General features: G+C 42.4%; 1 protein-coding gene and 1 non-coding gene across 2 annotated transcripts; one reads left to right on the top strand and one right to left on the bottom strand.

The window, feature by feature from the left end:
- Positions 1–1885: 1885 nt before the first annotated feature.
- LOC122745165 lies at positions 1886–1987 on the bottom strand. Its single transcript, XR_006355438.1, has one exon. It is a non-coding gene; the product is annotated as a small nucleolar RNA U13 (small nucleolar RNA).
- A 224-nt stretch (positions 1988–2211) lies between these two features.
- TTI2 (TELO2 interacting protein 2) lies at positions 2212–14959 on the top strand. The gene is made up of 7 exons (XM_043987627.1): positions 2212–3244; positions 7127–7313; positions 8642–8734; positions 10007–10194; positions 10296–10439; positions 13276–13438; positions 14833–14959. The coding sequence occupies exons 1-7, from the start codon at positions 2649–2651 to the stop codon at positions 14935–14937; spliced, it is 1476 nt and encodes a 491-aa protein (XP_043843562.1). The 5' UTR covers positions 2212–2648; the 3' UTR covers positions 14938–14959.
- The last annotated feature ends 2 nt before the right edge of the window (positions 14960–14961 follow it).

The raw sequence follows: 14961 nt of genomic DNA, 5'->3' as shown, positions 1-14961 counted from the left end.
TAAAGCTGTGCATAAGGGGGCAGCTAGGTGGCGCAGTGGATGGAGCACTGGCCCTGGATTCAGGAGTACCTGAGTTCAAATCCAACCTCAGACACTTGACACTTACTAGCTGTGTGACTGACCCTAGGCAAGTCACTTAACCCCCATTGCCCAGCAAAAACAAAACAAAACAAAAAAGTTGTGCATACCTTCTGACCCAGCAATACCACTATTGGGTCTTCTTCCCAAAGAGATCATAAAAAAGGGAAAAGGACCCACATGTACAAAAATATTTATAGCTGCTCTTTATGTGGTGGCAAGGAATTGGAAATTGAGGGGATATCCATCAATTGAGGAATGGCTGAACAAGTTGTAGTATATAAATGTAATGGAATACTATTGTACTGTAAGAAAAGATGAGCAGGCAGATTTCAGGGAAACCTGGAAGGACTTAGATGAACTGATGCTGAGTGAGATGAGCAGAACCAGGAGAACATTGTACACAGTATCAACAACATTGTGTGTTGATCAACTGTGATAACTTGACTTTTCTCAGCAATACAATGGTCCAAGATAGTTCCAGGAGATTCATGATGGAAAATGCTCTCCAAATCCAGAAAAAAGAACTGTGGAATCTAGATGCAGATTGAACCATACTATTTCTACTGTTTTTTTCTTTTTTGAGGGTTTTCCCTTTTGCTCTGATTCTTCTTTTATGGCATGACTAATGCAGAAATATGTTTAATATGATTGTACATATATAACCTATATCAGATTGCTTGCTATCTTGGGGAGGGGGGAGGGAGGGAGAAAAATTTGGAACTAGAAATCTTATAAAAACAAATGTTGAAAACTATTTTTACATGTAACTAGAAAATAATAAAATAATTTTATGATTAAAAAAAGAAAGAAAATAAAAAACTAGTCAAAAAGAATGTATGTTCCTTAAATTCAGAGGTCATGTTTTACCCTTATCGGTGTCTCCAGACCTTAGTACAGTGCCTGGGGGCAAACAGTATTTACGAAATGTTTGTCTGACTGAACTGTCTAGCTCTTCATCACTTCTCCCAAGCCTTTCATTCTCAATTCTTTCAACTGAGTTCTTCTGTAAATTTGGTCAAAGCTCTTTCCCTCTCTGGGTCTGTTTCTTCATCTGTAATAGTGTATGAAGATGTACTGTATTGGCAATTCCCAAGCAGTGATGCAAAAATCCTGAGGGTACCTGAGACTTTTTTGGGAAGGGAGAAGGGTCAAAAACATTTTTATAATATTACCAAGACATTATTCGCCTATTATATTTTCCCTTTTTCAACTACATATCTGTGAGGGTAGATTTTCATCATATTCTTCAATCAAAACAACATATTGAAATACATTACATGTAGAAGCACATTTGAGAATCCAACCTATTAAACTGGGGATTTGCCAAAAACATGTAAAACAACATAAGTATTCTCACGAAATTTTGCTTTTTTAAGTTACTTTTCATAAAATTGTCATTTATGTTAACACCTGATAGGCTTGTAAATTTTTTTTTAAGTGAGGCAATTGGGGTTAAGTGACTTACCCAGGGTCATACAGCTAGTAAGTGTTAAGTGTCTGAGGCCGGATTTGAACACAGGTACTCCTGACTCCAGGGCCGGAGCTCTATCCACAGCGACACCTAGCTGCCCCAGCCCTGTAACTTTTAAATGAGTATTTAACGTTCAGTTTATATTCCTAGTATCGATACGCATAATCTACATGAACAGCAGTTTTTAGATGGCAGTCTTTAATCCTCAACTATTCTGAAATTTAAGAATCTAAAATTCGTAAACCATATGCTTTCTAAATAACTCCAAAGAACGTATACTTGCTTGGTTTCTGTTTAGAAAAACAATGAAAAAGAAAAAAAATCTCTGGCTCAAATCAGATGGGTCATGTACCTGTGCGTAACAAGAAAGTGGGGGCAGTACATCTCACGCAGGCGCGTGAATACCCATTCATCACATGCATGAACCAGAAGGATCTAAGTAACCCCGCGTTCAGCGACAACCTCAGACTCTGCCATTGACTTTACGCTGAGCGCGACCTCATAGTCGCAATACTTATTCAGAATACTGGAATTCTAGAGTTTAAAATAGATTAAACCCCTTCCTAAGAAACTTTTATTCATCTTTCATTTTCATCTGATAAAGATAAAAAAAGGAAGACTCCTCGAAGATAGGGGTTAATTATATATGCAAATATATTCTTCTAGTGACTCCGCCCCTCGCCTTCTTCCTCGCTTTCCTTCTTCCCCGAGAGGAGGCGTGGCTGAGCCTTGCGACTGTACTGGAAGAAGCCGTCCTGGCACTTTACGACATTAGTTATTCCATGCCTGAGAAGGATGTCCACCAACAGTCTAGACCCGGAGGAAAGATTTATGCCTCTGTCCGGGGCTTGGAGCTGGGAACATGGGGGAGTTCTCTTTGCCTTGGCTGATCTTCTTTGAGGCCCAGGGCAAGCAGGCGGTACTCCTGCCCTTATCCTAGATCTGGGGTTTCTTTTTCTTTATTTTCTGACTGGTTGGGTGCGGGGCTGCTTTCCGTACCTCCGTCCCAAGTCGCGTGAGTCCCACCCACGCTCTGGCCACAGCCCCACCCTCCTCCCTTCCCCCCCTCCTCCCTTCCCCCACCTCTTCCTCCAGCATGGAGCTGGAGAGCCCCCGCGGACCCTGCCCTGGGCAGAACTTATCTGACCTCCTGCAGCAGTTCACTTGCCAGGGCGCACCTGGCCGGTCCGGGGTGGCACAGGACTCAACGGTCCAGGAGTTGGACGCCCTGATAGGAACAGCGGATTGGCCCGCGCTGTTGCAGGGGGACCCTGGGATCCCCCAAGCGCTGGGGCAGGTGGCCCGAACCCTGTGCGGCCAAGCAGCCCCACCCAAAGAGGAGGATGGCCGCAGCGCCCCTGCCCCCCGCGGGGCAGAGCGAGCGGCCCGAATCGGGGCTGTGTTTCTCGGGCTGCTAGAGAAAATGGAGGCAGCCAAAGGCTCGCTGGGTCCGGCGGCGGTGATGCCCGCGCTGCGCCCCGCCGCCCCGCACATCTACATCTTCTCGGTCACGCACAGCCAGGAGCAGCCCTGGACCAGCCCTGCGTCCCAGAAAGCGGCCCAAGAGGTGTTGGCCTTGCTGCTGAGAGTCGCCGACTGTGGGTCGGTGGCAGAATTCCTCCGAGGAGAAACTGAGGACCAGGCAGGCAGGTTCACAGCAGTGATGGGTCTTCTCAAACCAGAGCTGAACAAGTGAGTACGGTGGACTCCCTCTGGTTGGCTTCATTTTAGCATCTTAGAAGCTTAGATGACGCAAGCCTGGAGTCAGAAAGAGCTGGGTGCAAATGCTGGGCAAGTCATTTTAACTTCTTTTTGTCTCAGTTTCTGCACCTCTAAAATGGGGATAATCATAGCACCTACCTCCCAGGGTTGTGAGGATCAAATGAAACGGTCATTGTAAAGCCTTTGGCACAGTGCCCGGTGAGAGGCAGCTAGATGGGGAGGTGGATAGAGGTGGGGGGGAGAGAGAGAGAAAGAGGGAGGCCTGGAGTCAGGAAGACCTGTGTTCAAATCCAGCTGTAGACACTTAACAGTTGTGTGATCCTGAGCAAGTTACTTAACCCCGTTTGTTTCAGTTTCCTCATCTGTAAAATGAGCTGGAGAAGGAAATGGCAAACTACTCCAGTATCTTTGCCAAGAAACAGTGCCCTCCCTGCCCCCCTCCCCCATGAAGAATTATAAAAGCTGACTTGAAGCTTAACATCAGAAAAACTAAGATGATGGCAACTGGTCTCATCACTTCCTGGCAAATACAGGGAGAAGAAATGGAAACCAAGGTCATAGTTTATATTCTTGGGCTCAAAGATACTGCAAATGACAACTGCAGCCATGAAATTAAAAGACACTTGCTCCTTAGAGGTAAGTTGTGGCAAATCGGGGTAGCATACTAAAAGGCAGGGCCATCACCTTGCCTGGCAATGTTTGGCTGTGAGATTTGGACTAAGAGGGAAGCTGAACGGCCCAAAATCAGTGCTTTCAAATTGTGGTGCTAGAGAAGACTCTTGAGAGTCCCTTGGACAAACAAGCGACCAAATCAGTCAGTACTTAAAGACCTTAAAGACATTCATTCAGGCTGTTCACCTGAAGGTCAAATACTGAAGCTAAAGCTTAAATACATTAGCCAAGAGTGAGAAGACAGGACTCAGTGGAAAGTCTCTGATGTTGGGAAAGATTGAAGGCAAAAGGAAAAGGGGAAAGAAGATTAAATGGATAGATAGTGTCATGGAAGCAACGAACATAAACTTGGAAAGACTTGGAGAGATTATGGAGGCTAGAATGGCCTGGAACATTATGATCCATGGAGTGGGGGGGGTCGTCACACAACTGACCAACAACAAAGGTAGTGCCCAGTGCATAGTGAGTGCTCCATATTAAATATGTATAGAGGAGGATAAAATTGGAAGGGAATCGAGTAAGCATGTACTGCCTACTGCATGCCAGGCACTGTGCTAAGGTCTTTACAAAGATCTCATCTGATTCCCACAACAACCCTGGAAGGTAGGTGCTCTTATTACCCCCATTTTACAGATGAGGAAACCATGGCAAACAGAAGTTAAGTGACTTGCCCAGGGTCACATGACTAGTGTCTACACCAGATTTAGAAATGTAGGTTGTTAATATTTTACGGATGTGGAAACTAAGGCTTAGTAAACTGATGAACTTTTTAAATTTTAAAAAATGCTATATAGTAGATGCCTTTTGTTTTTATAACTTCTGAAAGAACTATCCGTCTCCTCCTCTTTACCCCCCATTGAAATCTCCCTTGTAACAAAGAAAAAATTTTTTAAAACTCAGGGATGAGGGCCGCTAGGTGTCACAGTGGATAAAGCACCGGCCCTGGATTCAGGAGTACCTGAGTTCAAATCTGGCCTCAGACACTTGACACTTACTAGCTGTGTGACCCTTGGCAAGTCACTTAACCCCCATTGCCCTGCAAAAAAAAATAAAAAATCAGGGAGACCGTGACCATATCAGGTGGTGTACACAACTTTATGCACCCATAGCCCCTCGTCTCTTCTCTAAAAGCAGAGAAGTATGTTACATTATCTGTTCTTTTTCATTGATTTTCCCAGCTAGTTTCAGGGCAGGAATAAGAGAGGCCAGACCTCCTGATTCCTTTCCTAGGCAGGCCCATGAAAGAGGGGTTAGTTTTATTCTTCGTGGGTGTACAGAAGAGAACTAGGAGTAGTGGGTAGAACCTTCAAAGAGATTTCATTGATATAGGGCACTCTAGGATGAGGAACCTCCCTCTACCTATGCAGGTTGACACCTTATCTCCCTCAGTCGGAATGAGTTGTTTTAGGAGGTAGTAAATTTCCCCCTCTTTGGAGGCTTGATGCTCTGTCTAGAAGAGTGTCCAAGTTTATTTTTCTACTCTGAAATCAGTATGCACTATTTGTATCACTTGTGGCATTAAGTCACATATCGCTTTGTGACATAGCTCATAGTTTCATTTTTGCATTGTTATTTAACTCTTGGGCTGTTATTTATTCATCTTCACATAGCAGGAATTTGATTTAAAAAGTATTTTCAATTTTGTTCTCCTGACATAATTGTACGCACTGTCTTTTTTTTGTGTGTGTGTGAGGCAGTTGGGATTAAGTGACTTGCCCCAGGTCACACAGCTAGTGTCAAGTGTCTGAGGCCAGATTTGAACTCAGGTCCTCCTGACTCCAGGGCCTGTGCCCTAATCCACTGAGCCACCTAGCTGCCCCACACTGTCATTGTAATAAATTTACTTACAACATCAACAACCATACCACTCTGAAATATTGCAGTTTCTATTAAATAAGACTTTAGGCTACTGATTTTTCATTACAAAAAATTTGAATTTGACTATTATAGGGACATTAGACCTGCCATGTGTATGCTTCTGTTTTAGGCTAAAAGCTAAATAAATAATTGAGGAAGGGGCAGCTAGGTGGCTCAGTGGATATAGCACCGGCCCTGGATTCAGGAGGACCTGAGTTCAAATCTGGCCTCAGACACTTGACACTTACTAGCTGTGTGACCCTGGGCAAGTCACTTAACCCCAATTGCCTCACCAAAAAAAAAAAAATCTTAAATAAATAATTGAGGGAGGAAATGATTTTATGTACTCTTTCCTGCTTCATCAATGTTTTGATAGGATGGGGCAGAGTTACGAACAAGTCCTGACCAATCCAGATGTCCCTAGTTTATGCCTTTCTAATGTTTTATACACACTAAAATAAGTTGCTTTTCTGGTGTAGATCTGTTATGTAGACCTTTTAAAAATTAAGCATAGTCCATCATAAAGATGTATATTTTTCAAAACTATTTTTTCAGGGTTTGAAGATTTAGATTTTAGAATTATTGATTAGAGCTGTTTCTATTACATGTCCAAAAAAAAAGACTTTAGGCTACAGTTTATCCAGAGAAAGGTTATATTTAAGGGTGAAAAAAAAAACTAGGGTAAAAGTGAAGTAATTTCAGATATTCAAGGTAAAGTCATCAAAAGATGTCTTCCTATTCTTTATTTTCCTAAACTGAGGCAGGTATGCAATGGAAAGAAGGCTGAAAACAGTGTTACAGGACTTCATTTCAAATATTGGTTCTACTGTGTACTCCCTCTGTGATTTTAGACAAGTCACCGCAGTCTCAATTTCCTCATCTGTAAATTAGGTTGAATTAGAAAAGCTCTAAGCTCTCTTGCAGGTCTTGATCTGTGATCCTAAATGTTGATAACAAAACAGTTGCTAGTATGGGGAGGAAAAAATGTAAAAGTAAGAGTAAGGGAAAAATGAATTGAGATTTCCCTACTATCACATATACTACATGTACAAACATATATGTAGCGTCCAGGGGCAAACACCTGTAATGGACCAGTTAGTCTACTTGCCTGGTGCTGCGGATAGTTGGCCTTAGGAAGCAGAGAAATGCTGTTTCATTCATGACTAGCACAGAGCACCTGAGTTACTCAGGGAAAGGGTGTAAAGGGTAGAAGGAAGGTACGCATTCCACTTGGATCTCCCATTTGTTCAGCAATAGAAATAGTATGTTTTACATGGAACCCTTTGGTCGTTCTTACCACAGAATTGATTTTTGCCTCTCCAGGGAATCCTGGAAGAACAACCCTGCCACCAAGCATGCATTTTCATGGACTCTGCATCAGGTCACCAGGCCCTGGCTGAGTCATCATCTGGAAAGGATCCTCCCCCCCTCCCTGCTCATCTCGGATGACTACCAGACTGAGAACAAAATCTTGGGTGTGCACTGCCTCCATCACATTGTGCTCAATGTGGTAAGCAGTTGCCAGGGGTCACACACTGACCCCTAGACAGTTTTCAGTTCTTCCTAGCAATAGGTGAAAAGAATATTTTAATTGATTTTTGCTACCATCAGTGTAGGCCTACCTTCACTAGTGCAGATTGCAAATATCATCTTGGGCCATGCTAATACAGGTTGTCCTGAAAATCTTCCATAACAAGTCCTCGATACACTGAAGGTATTCCTTTCTTTTTAATATCCTGGGGGTATCGACGTGCATCTTTTGTTTCATTCTCACTACATGGGCTAGCCCACCTCCTTTTCTAGTTATGATGATATCTTTAAAAAATATCTTTATTTATTTTGTTAAATATTTCCTAATTATATATATTTTTTAATTTTAACATTCATTTTTTTAAATTTTGAGTTCTAAATTCTCACCCTCCACTCCACCCCTCCCCAATCCCTAGTGAAAGCAAGCAATATGAAATAATTTATACATGTGAAGTCATGCAAAATATATTTCCATATTTAGCCATGTTGCAGAAGAAAACACATACAAAAACCAAGAAACATAAAGTGAAAAAAGTATATTTCAGTCTGTATTCAGAGTTTCTCAGTTCTCTCTCTGGAGGTGGATGGCATTTTTTATGATAGGCCCTTTGGAGTTGTTATAGATCATTGTATTGATCAGAGTAGCTGATTCTTACTTATGCCTGATACCCCTGTATATTTATAATAATGAGCAGGATGACTTCAGAAAAACCTGGGAAGTTTAATATGAAGACTTGGGTTTGAATCCTGCCTCAGGCATTACTGTGTGATTGCCAGCAAGTCAGTTAACCTCTTTGTGCCTCAGTTTCCTCATCTATAAAATGAGGAAGTGGATTAGATGACCAGCTAGGCCCCTTCTAGCTTTAAATATGTTTTTGCTATAAAATGAAATTTAAACAAGTAAATTTATTTCCCTGCCCACCTAACGGGTGGCAGTAATCACAAGTAGTAGGATGACCTGAAGAGATGGTAGCAGGGTGGTGTGGCCAAATGGACTGGAAGTCCTAGGTTCCAATTCTGGCTGTGTACAAACTCGCTTTGTGACTTTTGGCAAGGCATTTCTTTGGAATTCAGATTTCTTATTTCCACATAATTAGGGTGTGAAGTAGATGACCTCTAAGGTCCCTTCCCCTTAGGGTTCAGATTCACTGCTGTTCTACAAGATAGAATCCAAAGGAGCCTCCATCATTTTAGATTGAATAATCAGTCCCTGAGTAATTAACAGTTGACGATATCCCTGTGGTATGGGACTGAATGTAGCCCTTTCTCAGGCCCTCTTTCCTTTAATTAGGTTCTGTCTCATTGCAGCCAGCTGCTGATCTGCGCCAGTTTAACAGAGCCCAAGTCCTCTACCATGCCCTGTTCAATCATCTGTACACACCAGAACCTGACCTTATCCAGGTAACTATAAGTAGCTCATAAGACTAAATCTCAGTTTTTCAAGTGTGGACAAAAGGTAATATGAGTGAGTAGATATAACTGGCAGATGATTACATTTGATTCATCTATTCCAGGTTTTGAATAACTAAAAGTTCTTTCCATTTTGATTGTGAAAATCCTGTAAAAATGCCAACTAACCAGTGAAAATAGATAAATGTGGGGCAGCTAGGTGGTGCAGTGGATAAAGCACCGGCCTTGGATTCAGGAGGACCTGAGTTCGAATCCGGTCTCAGCCACTTAACACTTACTAGCTGTGTGACCCTGGGCAAATCACTTAACCCCAATTGCCTCACCAAAAAAAGAAAAAAGAAAAAAAGAAAAGAAAATAGATAAATGCAAGGAGAAAGCCACATTCAAAATTCTCTACAAAAGGGTTCATGGTCAGACGTTTGTCAGGCACTGCTTTTGTCTCTTTTTGTGGGGTAGAGGAGTGTGATCATGTAATTGAAACACAGCTAATTTTTTAATCACTGAACAGATAATAATTGAGAAATATTCACTTTGCTCATCCCACCTCACTTCTTTTTTTTGGACAGCTATTTAAACCAGACATGGTGGCCCACCCATCTAACCCCTGCTACCAGGGTAGCCAAGGCTGGTGCATCTCTTGAGTTTAGGAAGGCCAAGAGACAGTGGGTGAGACCCCAGAGTTGGGGTTACAAGAAGGGGGACACGGGGCAGCTAGGTGGCTCAGTGGATAGAGCACCAGCCCTGGAGTCAGGAGTACCTGAGTTCAAATCCGGCCTCAGACACTTAATATTTACTAGCTATGGGACCCTGGGCAAGTCACTTAACCCCAATTGCCTCACCAAAAAATTAATTAATTAATTTTAAAAAACAAAACAAAACAAGAAGGGGGGCACAACTGGCTCAGGGCTGAAACAGGTCAGAGCTCCTGTGCCAACCAGAGTGGGAAAGAGAGGAGGAAAGGGAAAGGAAGATGAAAGAGCAGAGGGGAGAAGGGAAGGGAAGATAAGATTGTCCTGGATTTGCTAGAATCGTTGCTCTGCTGTAGTTTGTCACAAATCAGAATCATCTTGGATCCCTCCAAGAGGTTATATCCAACTAGAACTTCCAGAAATATCTTATTGTGAAACTTTTCTCTTAATCCCATAGCATGAACCCTCAAGGACATTCCTAGAGCCCTTCTATGTTCTATAGAATGTCCCATGAGTGCCAAGAATCAGCGTGGATAAAGAAGGCTTCTAAACACCTTTTCTTCTCACATTTCAGGCAGTGTTAGAGTGTCTGCTGGACCTGTTTCCTGCCCTCGAGAGGCCGCTACAATGGAAGGCCCCTGAACCTAGACCCACTGGTCCCTGTGATGACGTGCTGCAGTTGATCCTGACCCATATGGAACCAGAGTACCGCCTCCTCCTTCGAAGGACCTATGCCAGGAACCTGCCTGCTTTTGTGGAGAGGTGAGACCCTGGGCTCCCTATCTGCCTGCTTCCGCTGATCTTAGTGGTGATAAATGTTCATTATTACTGTTATTATTCGACACATTGCTTCTCATTTTTAGGCTGGGGATCCTAACTGTAAGACACTTGAAAAGATTGGAGCAAGTAATTGTAGGCTACCTGGAAGTCTATGATGGACCTGAGGAGGAGGCCAGGCTAAGGATCTTGGAAACTCTTAAACTTACCATCCAGCATTGTTGGCCAAGGTATGAGAGCCAGAAGGAGGGGCCTTTTCTCTTATTCTCATTCTCTTCTCTTTTCTAGGAAAAGCCTAATTTTCACCTCCTTAGAATTGTACCCAGAAGTGTCTACAAATTAGGTAATTCAGTACATGCCACTGAAGAGTTCAGAATTCGGGGACAGCTAGGTGGCACAGTGGATAGAGCACTGGCCCTGGATTCAGGAGTACCTGAGTTCAAATCCAGCCTCAGACACTTGACACTTACTAGCTGTGTGACCCTGGGCAAGTCACTTAACCCTCATTGCCCTGCCAAAAAAAAAAAAAAAGAGTTCAGAATTCTTTTAAGTGTTTGAAAACCAGAAGTACTCAAGGAAAAGATGCTGTTAGAGACTGAAAAGAGATTTCTGAATTATGAGTGCATGGACCTGTTTCCATGCTGACACTGGCTACCTTTATTTTTCTTTACTTGACACCCTTTCTCTTGACGCCCCCTTTCTCTTGAAATTCCCAAGCATGCCAAGAGTAAGGGTCATAGATGTAGAGCCGGAGAACTAACAAGTCACTGAGTCCAACTTCCTCATTTTATAGATTAGCAAGCAAGCACAGCAAGGCCACATGATTTGCACGGAATCACACAGCCCGTCTTCTCCAAGGTGGGACTAGAACCCAGGTCTTCCTGACTTCGAGTTCAGTTCTTTTATCCCCTAAATCATATTCCTAAACTGGACCCAGTTGAACAGAGGACTCTAAACTAGACATACAGCCAATCTCTATTAGAGGCAGATCTGTAAGCCTTGTTTATATTGGTATTCTTGTCTTCAGGTTCCCTCAGGGGGAAAAAAATGAAGACACGAGTGAGAGAACAGACCTAGAATAACATGAGCATGAGTGATCTTTACCACACTGCCTTATTAGTGCAGAAAGAAGTCAGTCAGTGTAAGAGAACAGTTGTGGAGTTGGATTAGTCAAGGAAGATTCCAGGGGAGATAAGTCTTGAGCTGGCCTTGGAAGGATGGAAATGATTTAAGTAGTCAGTGGAAAGGGAGCGATTCCAGGCTGGAGAAAGAGATTACCCTAACACACAAAACTGGAATGCATGGATGGTGGATATGGGAGACAGGGTAGGGTGCATGACGGTAGATAGGCCGATATGTCTGGAGCAGAGGGGACCCTCCAGGGGATGGAAGACATGTTGGTGGAGAACCTTTCGTTCTAGACATGAGTTTAGATATGATTCAGTAACTGAAATCTACATGTTCTATTAAAGCTTACAAAACTCTTTACATGCACTATCTCATTTGGTCCTCATAATCACCTTGTAAGGAATGAAACAGGTTCTTCATAATCAAGTGCTCTGCCTAGGCTCACACTGCCAAAAAGTTGTTGAGGCAGGATTTGAGGATTGTCCTGGTCCAGTACTCTAGCCCCTTAAGTCGTCACCATAGGTTTTTGAGAAAAATAAGAGCTTAGGAAAAGAAACGATGCTAACTGTTTAAGAAGATTAGCCAGGGGGCAGCTAGGTGACTCAGTGGATAGAGCACCGACCCTGGAGTCAGGAGGACCTGAGTTCAAATGTGGCCTCAGACACTTGACACTAGCTGTATGACCCTAGGCAAGTCACTTAACCCCAGTTGCCTCAACAACAACAAAAAAAAGATTAGCTAGCCTGTGTAGGATATGGATATGTTATTATCTAAAGTATGGGTTCTTACTGATGTTACTGTAAAATGTGAAATAGAAATTTAAAAAAAATTCAAACAGGGGCAGCTAAGTGGTATAGTGGAGAAAGCACCGGCCTTGGATTCAGGAGGACCTGAGTTCAAATCTGGCCTGAGACACTTGACACTTACTAGCTGTGTGACCCTGGGCAAGTCACTTAACCCTCATTGCCCCAAGGTCAGGTGCCTAATCTAACACTGGTAATATGGTGGCAACAGAAATAGCAGAGGTGTCAGAGGACCTGCTTTTGAATCCAGCTTCTGCCACTTTGGGATTTAACCTCTCTGGCTGTGTATTTTATTGTTTTATAAGAGGTTGGAGGTCTACAGTCAGGTGTGTAGATGGATTACAGTGGGTCCACAATCTTGGGTGGGGGAAAAAAAATTTTCACTAACTTAAGTTTATCATTTTAATGGTAAATTTTTTAAAATTGAGTCATTAGTCTTCAACCAGCCTGCCAAAAGGATCTGACATATATTAAACAAAGTAAGGTTCAAAACCCCTGGGAAAGATGATCTTTAAGACGCTTTTCTGTTCTGAATCTGGTAGAGACTATCTTAATACTGAGATCTGGGAGTTACCCAACATTCCCCTCTAAAAGAAGAAGCTGGTTTGACTTCTCTCAGACAATTACATCCTTGGCCAAGTTTCAGGGAAATAGGTGTCACATACAGTAGACAATAGTGTATGGTAATGGAAAGAACACCAAATAGTCAAGAAACCTGAGTTCTAGTTGTGGCTTAAACTAGCAGGGTGACCCTAGGCAAATCACTTAACCTGTTAAGTCCCCCACTCCCCTATCCGCATTTTCTCTTTAAAATGAAGCACAGTAAAGTTAATAGGCAACTAGGTGGCTCAATGGATAGTGTTGGGGCTAGGGTCAGGAAGACCCAAGTTCAAATCTAACTTCAGATATTTATTGACTGGATAACCCTGGGCAAGTCACATAACTTGTTTGCTTCAGTTTTCTCATTTATGAAATGGGGATAGCAATATCACCTACCTTTTGGGGCTATTATGAAGTTCAAATGAGATAATAATTGTAAAGCACTTACCTATATAAATGTTAGCTATATTTTTATTCCATCCTTAATATTCTGACAAGTCTGGTCACAACTGCTTCCTTATATCCCTGGATTCAGGATACCTTGCAGACTAGAAATCTTCCTCAAGGCCCTTCTAAAACTGGTATGTGACATCGTGAGGGACCAGAGCCTAACACCTGAGCCTGTGAAGGCAGCCCTGCTACAGGGGGCCATCGATTGTCTTACTGTCTTGGACCACTGCTCTTCTGGGCAGGTGACGGTAAGTCTAAAACAGCCTTTGATTTACCTTACTCGGGTTCTCAAAATGTTATCTCCAGTGATAATGCATATTACAATGATTATAACCTGGAAGATGCTATTCAAAGATGTGTGTATTACTCAATAACCAGTTACATTGTCTGGCTCTGGCCCTTCAAATTTGACTACTCCAGTGAGTACTTGAAAAATTAACACTGCTGTTACTACCCTAATTATATCTGCCCTACTTCCTGCCCCTCCCCAAAATATGAATCTGGTTTGAATAATGATAGAAGACAAGGGATTAACAGAAAGTGTGGCTTGAAAGAATAGACATGAGAACTATATAGAACTTAAACCCATGTAGTTACTGTATGAAAAGGGAAACAAAGTTTTTGGCTGCTTTTTTAATGAAATATCTGCATCTATATAGATATAGAGTGGATAGCTATAAATAAACCAGCAAACTGTTTTGAAACCAAGGTGCATGTGCCTTCAAGATCTATGTCCTTGCAAGTCTTCATTACCATGGCCAGTGCAAGAAGGTGAAAGTTAGTGAACAGTAGGATTCAGGGATGCCTTTCTTAATAAACATTAAGAGTATCTTAGGGGGCAGCTAGGTGGTGTAGTGGATAGAGCACCGGCCCTGGAGTCAGGAGGACCTGAGTTCAAATCTGACCTCAGACACTTAACACTTACTGGCTGTGTGACCCTGGGCAAGTCACTTAAGCCCAATTGCCTCACCAAAAAAAAAAAGGTATCTTAGGCCAGAAATTAAAGAGGAGTCAGGGTCACACCACCTTCCCAAAAGCAAATTTTTCCTGGGCAAGAATGGAATGGAGATATTTTGATTGATAATAATTTGTGAAATTTAAATACCACTTTGCTTAGTTTTTAATAGAGTAATTTTTCTTTATGGAAGAAACATGCCACCAAAGGCAAACATAAGCAGTGTAAGCTCACTAAGCCGTGAGGGCTGAGCAGGTTGAAATTAGTGTTATCTGCTATACCTTCCACTACTCTGCTCCCACTGGAACACAGGACCAATGGTTGGTTACAGGGTAACTTCTCAACAAAGTTTCACTCAGTATCTATATGCATTTTTTTGTTTGAAACTTTATTAACCTACACAAATATCAGAGAGCTGGTGGTAGTGTTTGTCATCATTTGTGTACTCAAATTCTTGCATGTCAGCTGCCTAATGCCAAAGTGATTTACACGATTGCTTCTTCTATTCACGAGGCAGCAGGAGGTCCCCATGGTATGCTTCCACATCAAATCAGAACACTCTGAGAACTACTGCAGTAGAATGTCATTTAGTTGTTTCTATCTACTCTGTGTGAGACGTTGTAGAAGAGAACCAATAAACCAGGGTAGATGAAAACATCAAAACATGACTTTCTTTGTTTGTTTCAGAGTCTGCTGGCCAAACCTCTTCAAAGTTGTAAAGATGACAAGATATTAGATTGTATTAGAAAAGTACAGCAGCTTTCAGGAAGAACAACCCACGCTGGAACATAGAAAGACACACTGCCTTTTAAAAAA

The sequence above is a fragment of the Dromiciops gliroides genome, chromosome 2 (genome assembly GCF_019393635.1).
Source record: "Dromiciops gliroides isolate mDroGli1 chromosome 2, mDroGli1.pri, whole genome shotgun sequence".
NCBI classification, from domain to species: Eukaryota; Metazoa; Chordata; class Mammalia; order Microbiotheria; family Microbiotheriidae; genus Dromiciops; species Dromiciops gliroides.
Note: the sequence above shows the minus strand (reverse complement) of the source record. Positions and strands in the feature narration are given on the sequence as shown.

Excerpts from the sequence above, each read along its gene's own strand:
- TTI2 (XM_043987627.1), top strand. The coding sequence starts at position 2,649 with ATGGAGCTGGAGAGCCCCCGCGGACCCTGCCCTGGGCAGAACTTATCT. Across the intron at positions 7,314-8,641 it reads ATCACATTGTGCTCAATGTG|CCAGCTGCTGATCTGCGCCA; the intron begins GTAAGCAGTTGC and ends GTCTCATTGCAG. Across the intron at positions 8,735-10,006 it reads CAGAACCTGACCTTATCCAG|GCAGTGTTAGAGTGTCTGCT; the intron begins GTAACTATAAGT and ends CTCACATTTCAG.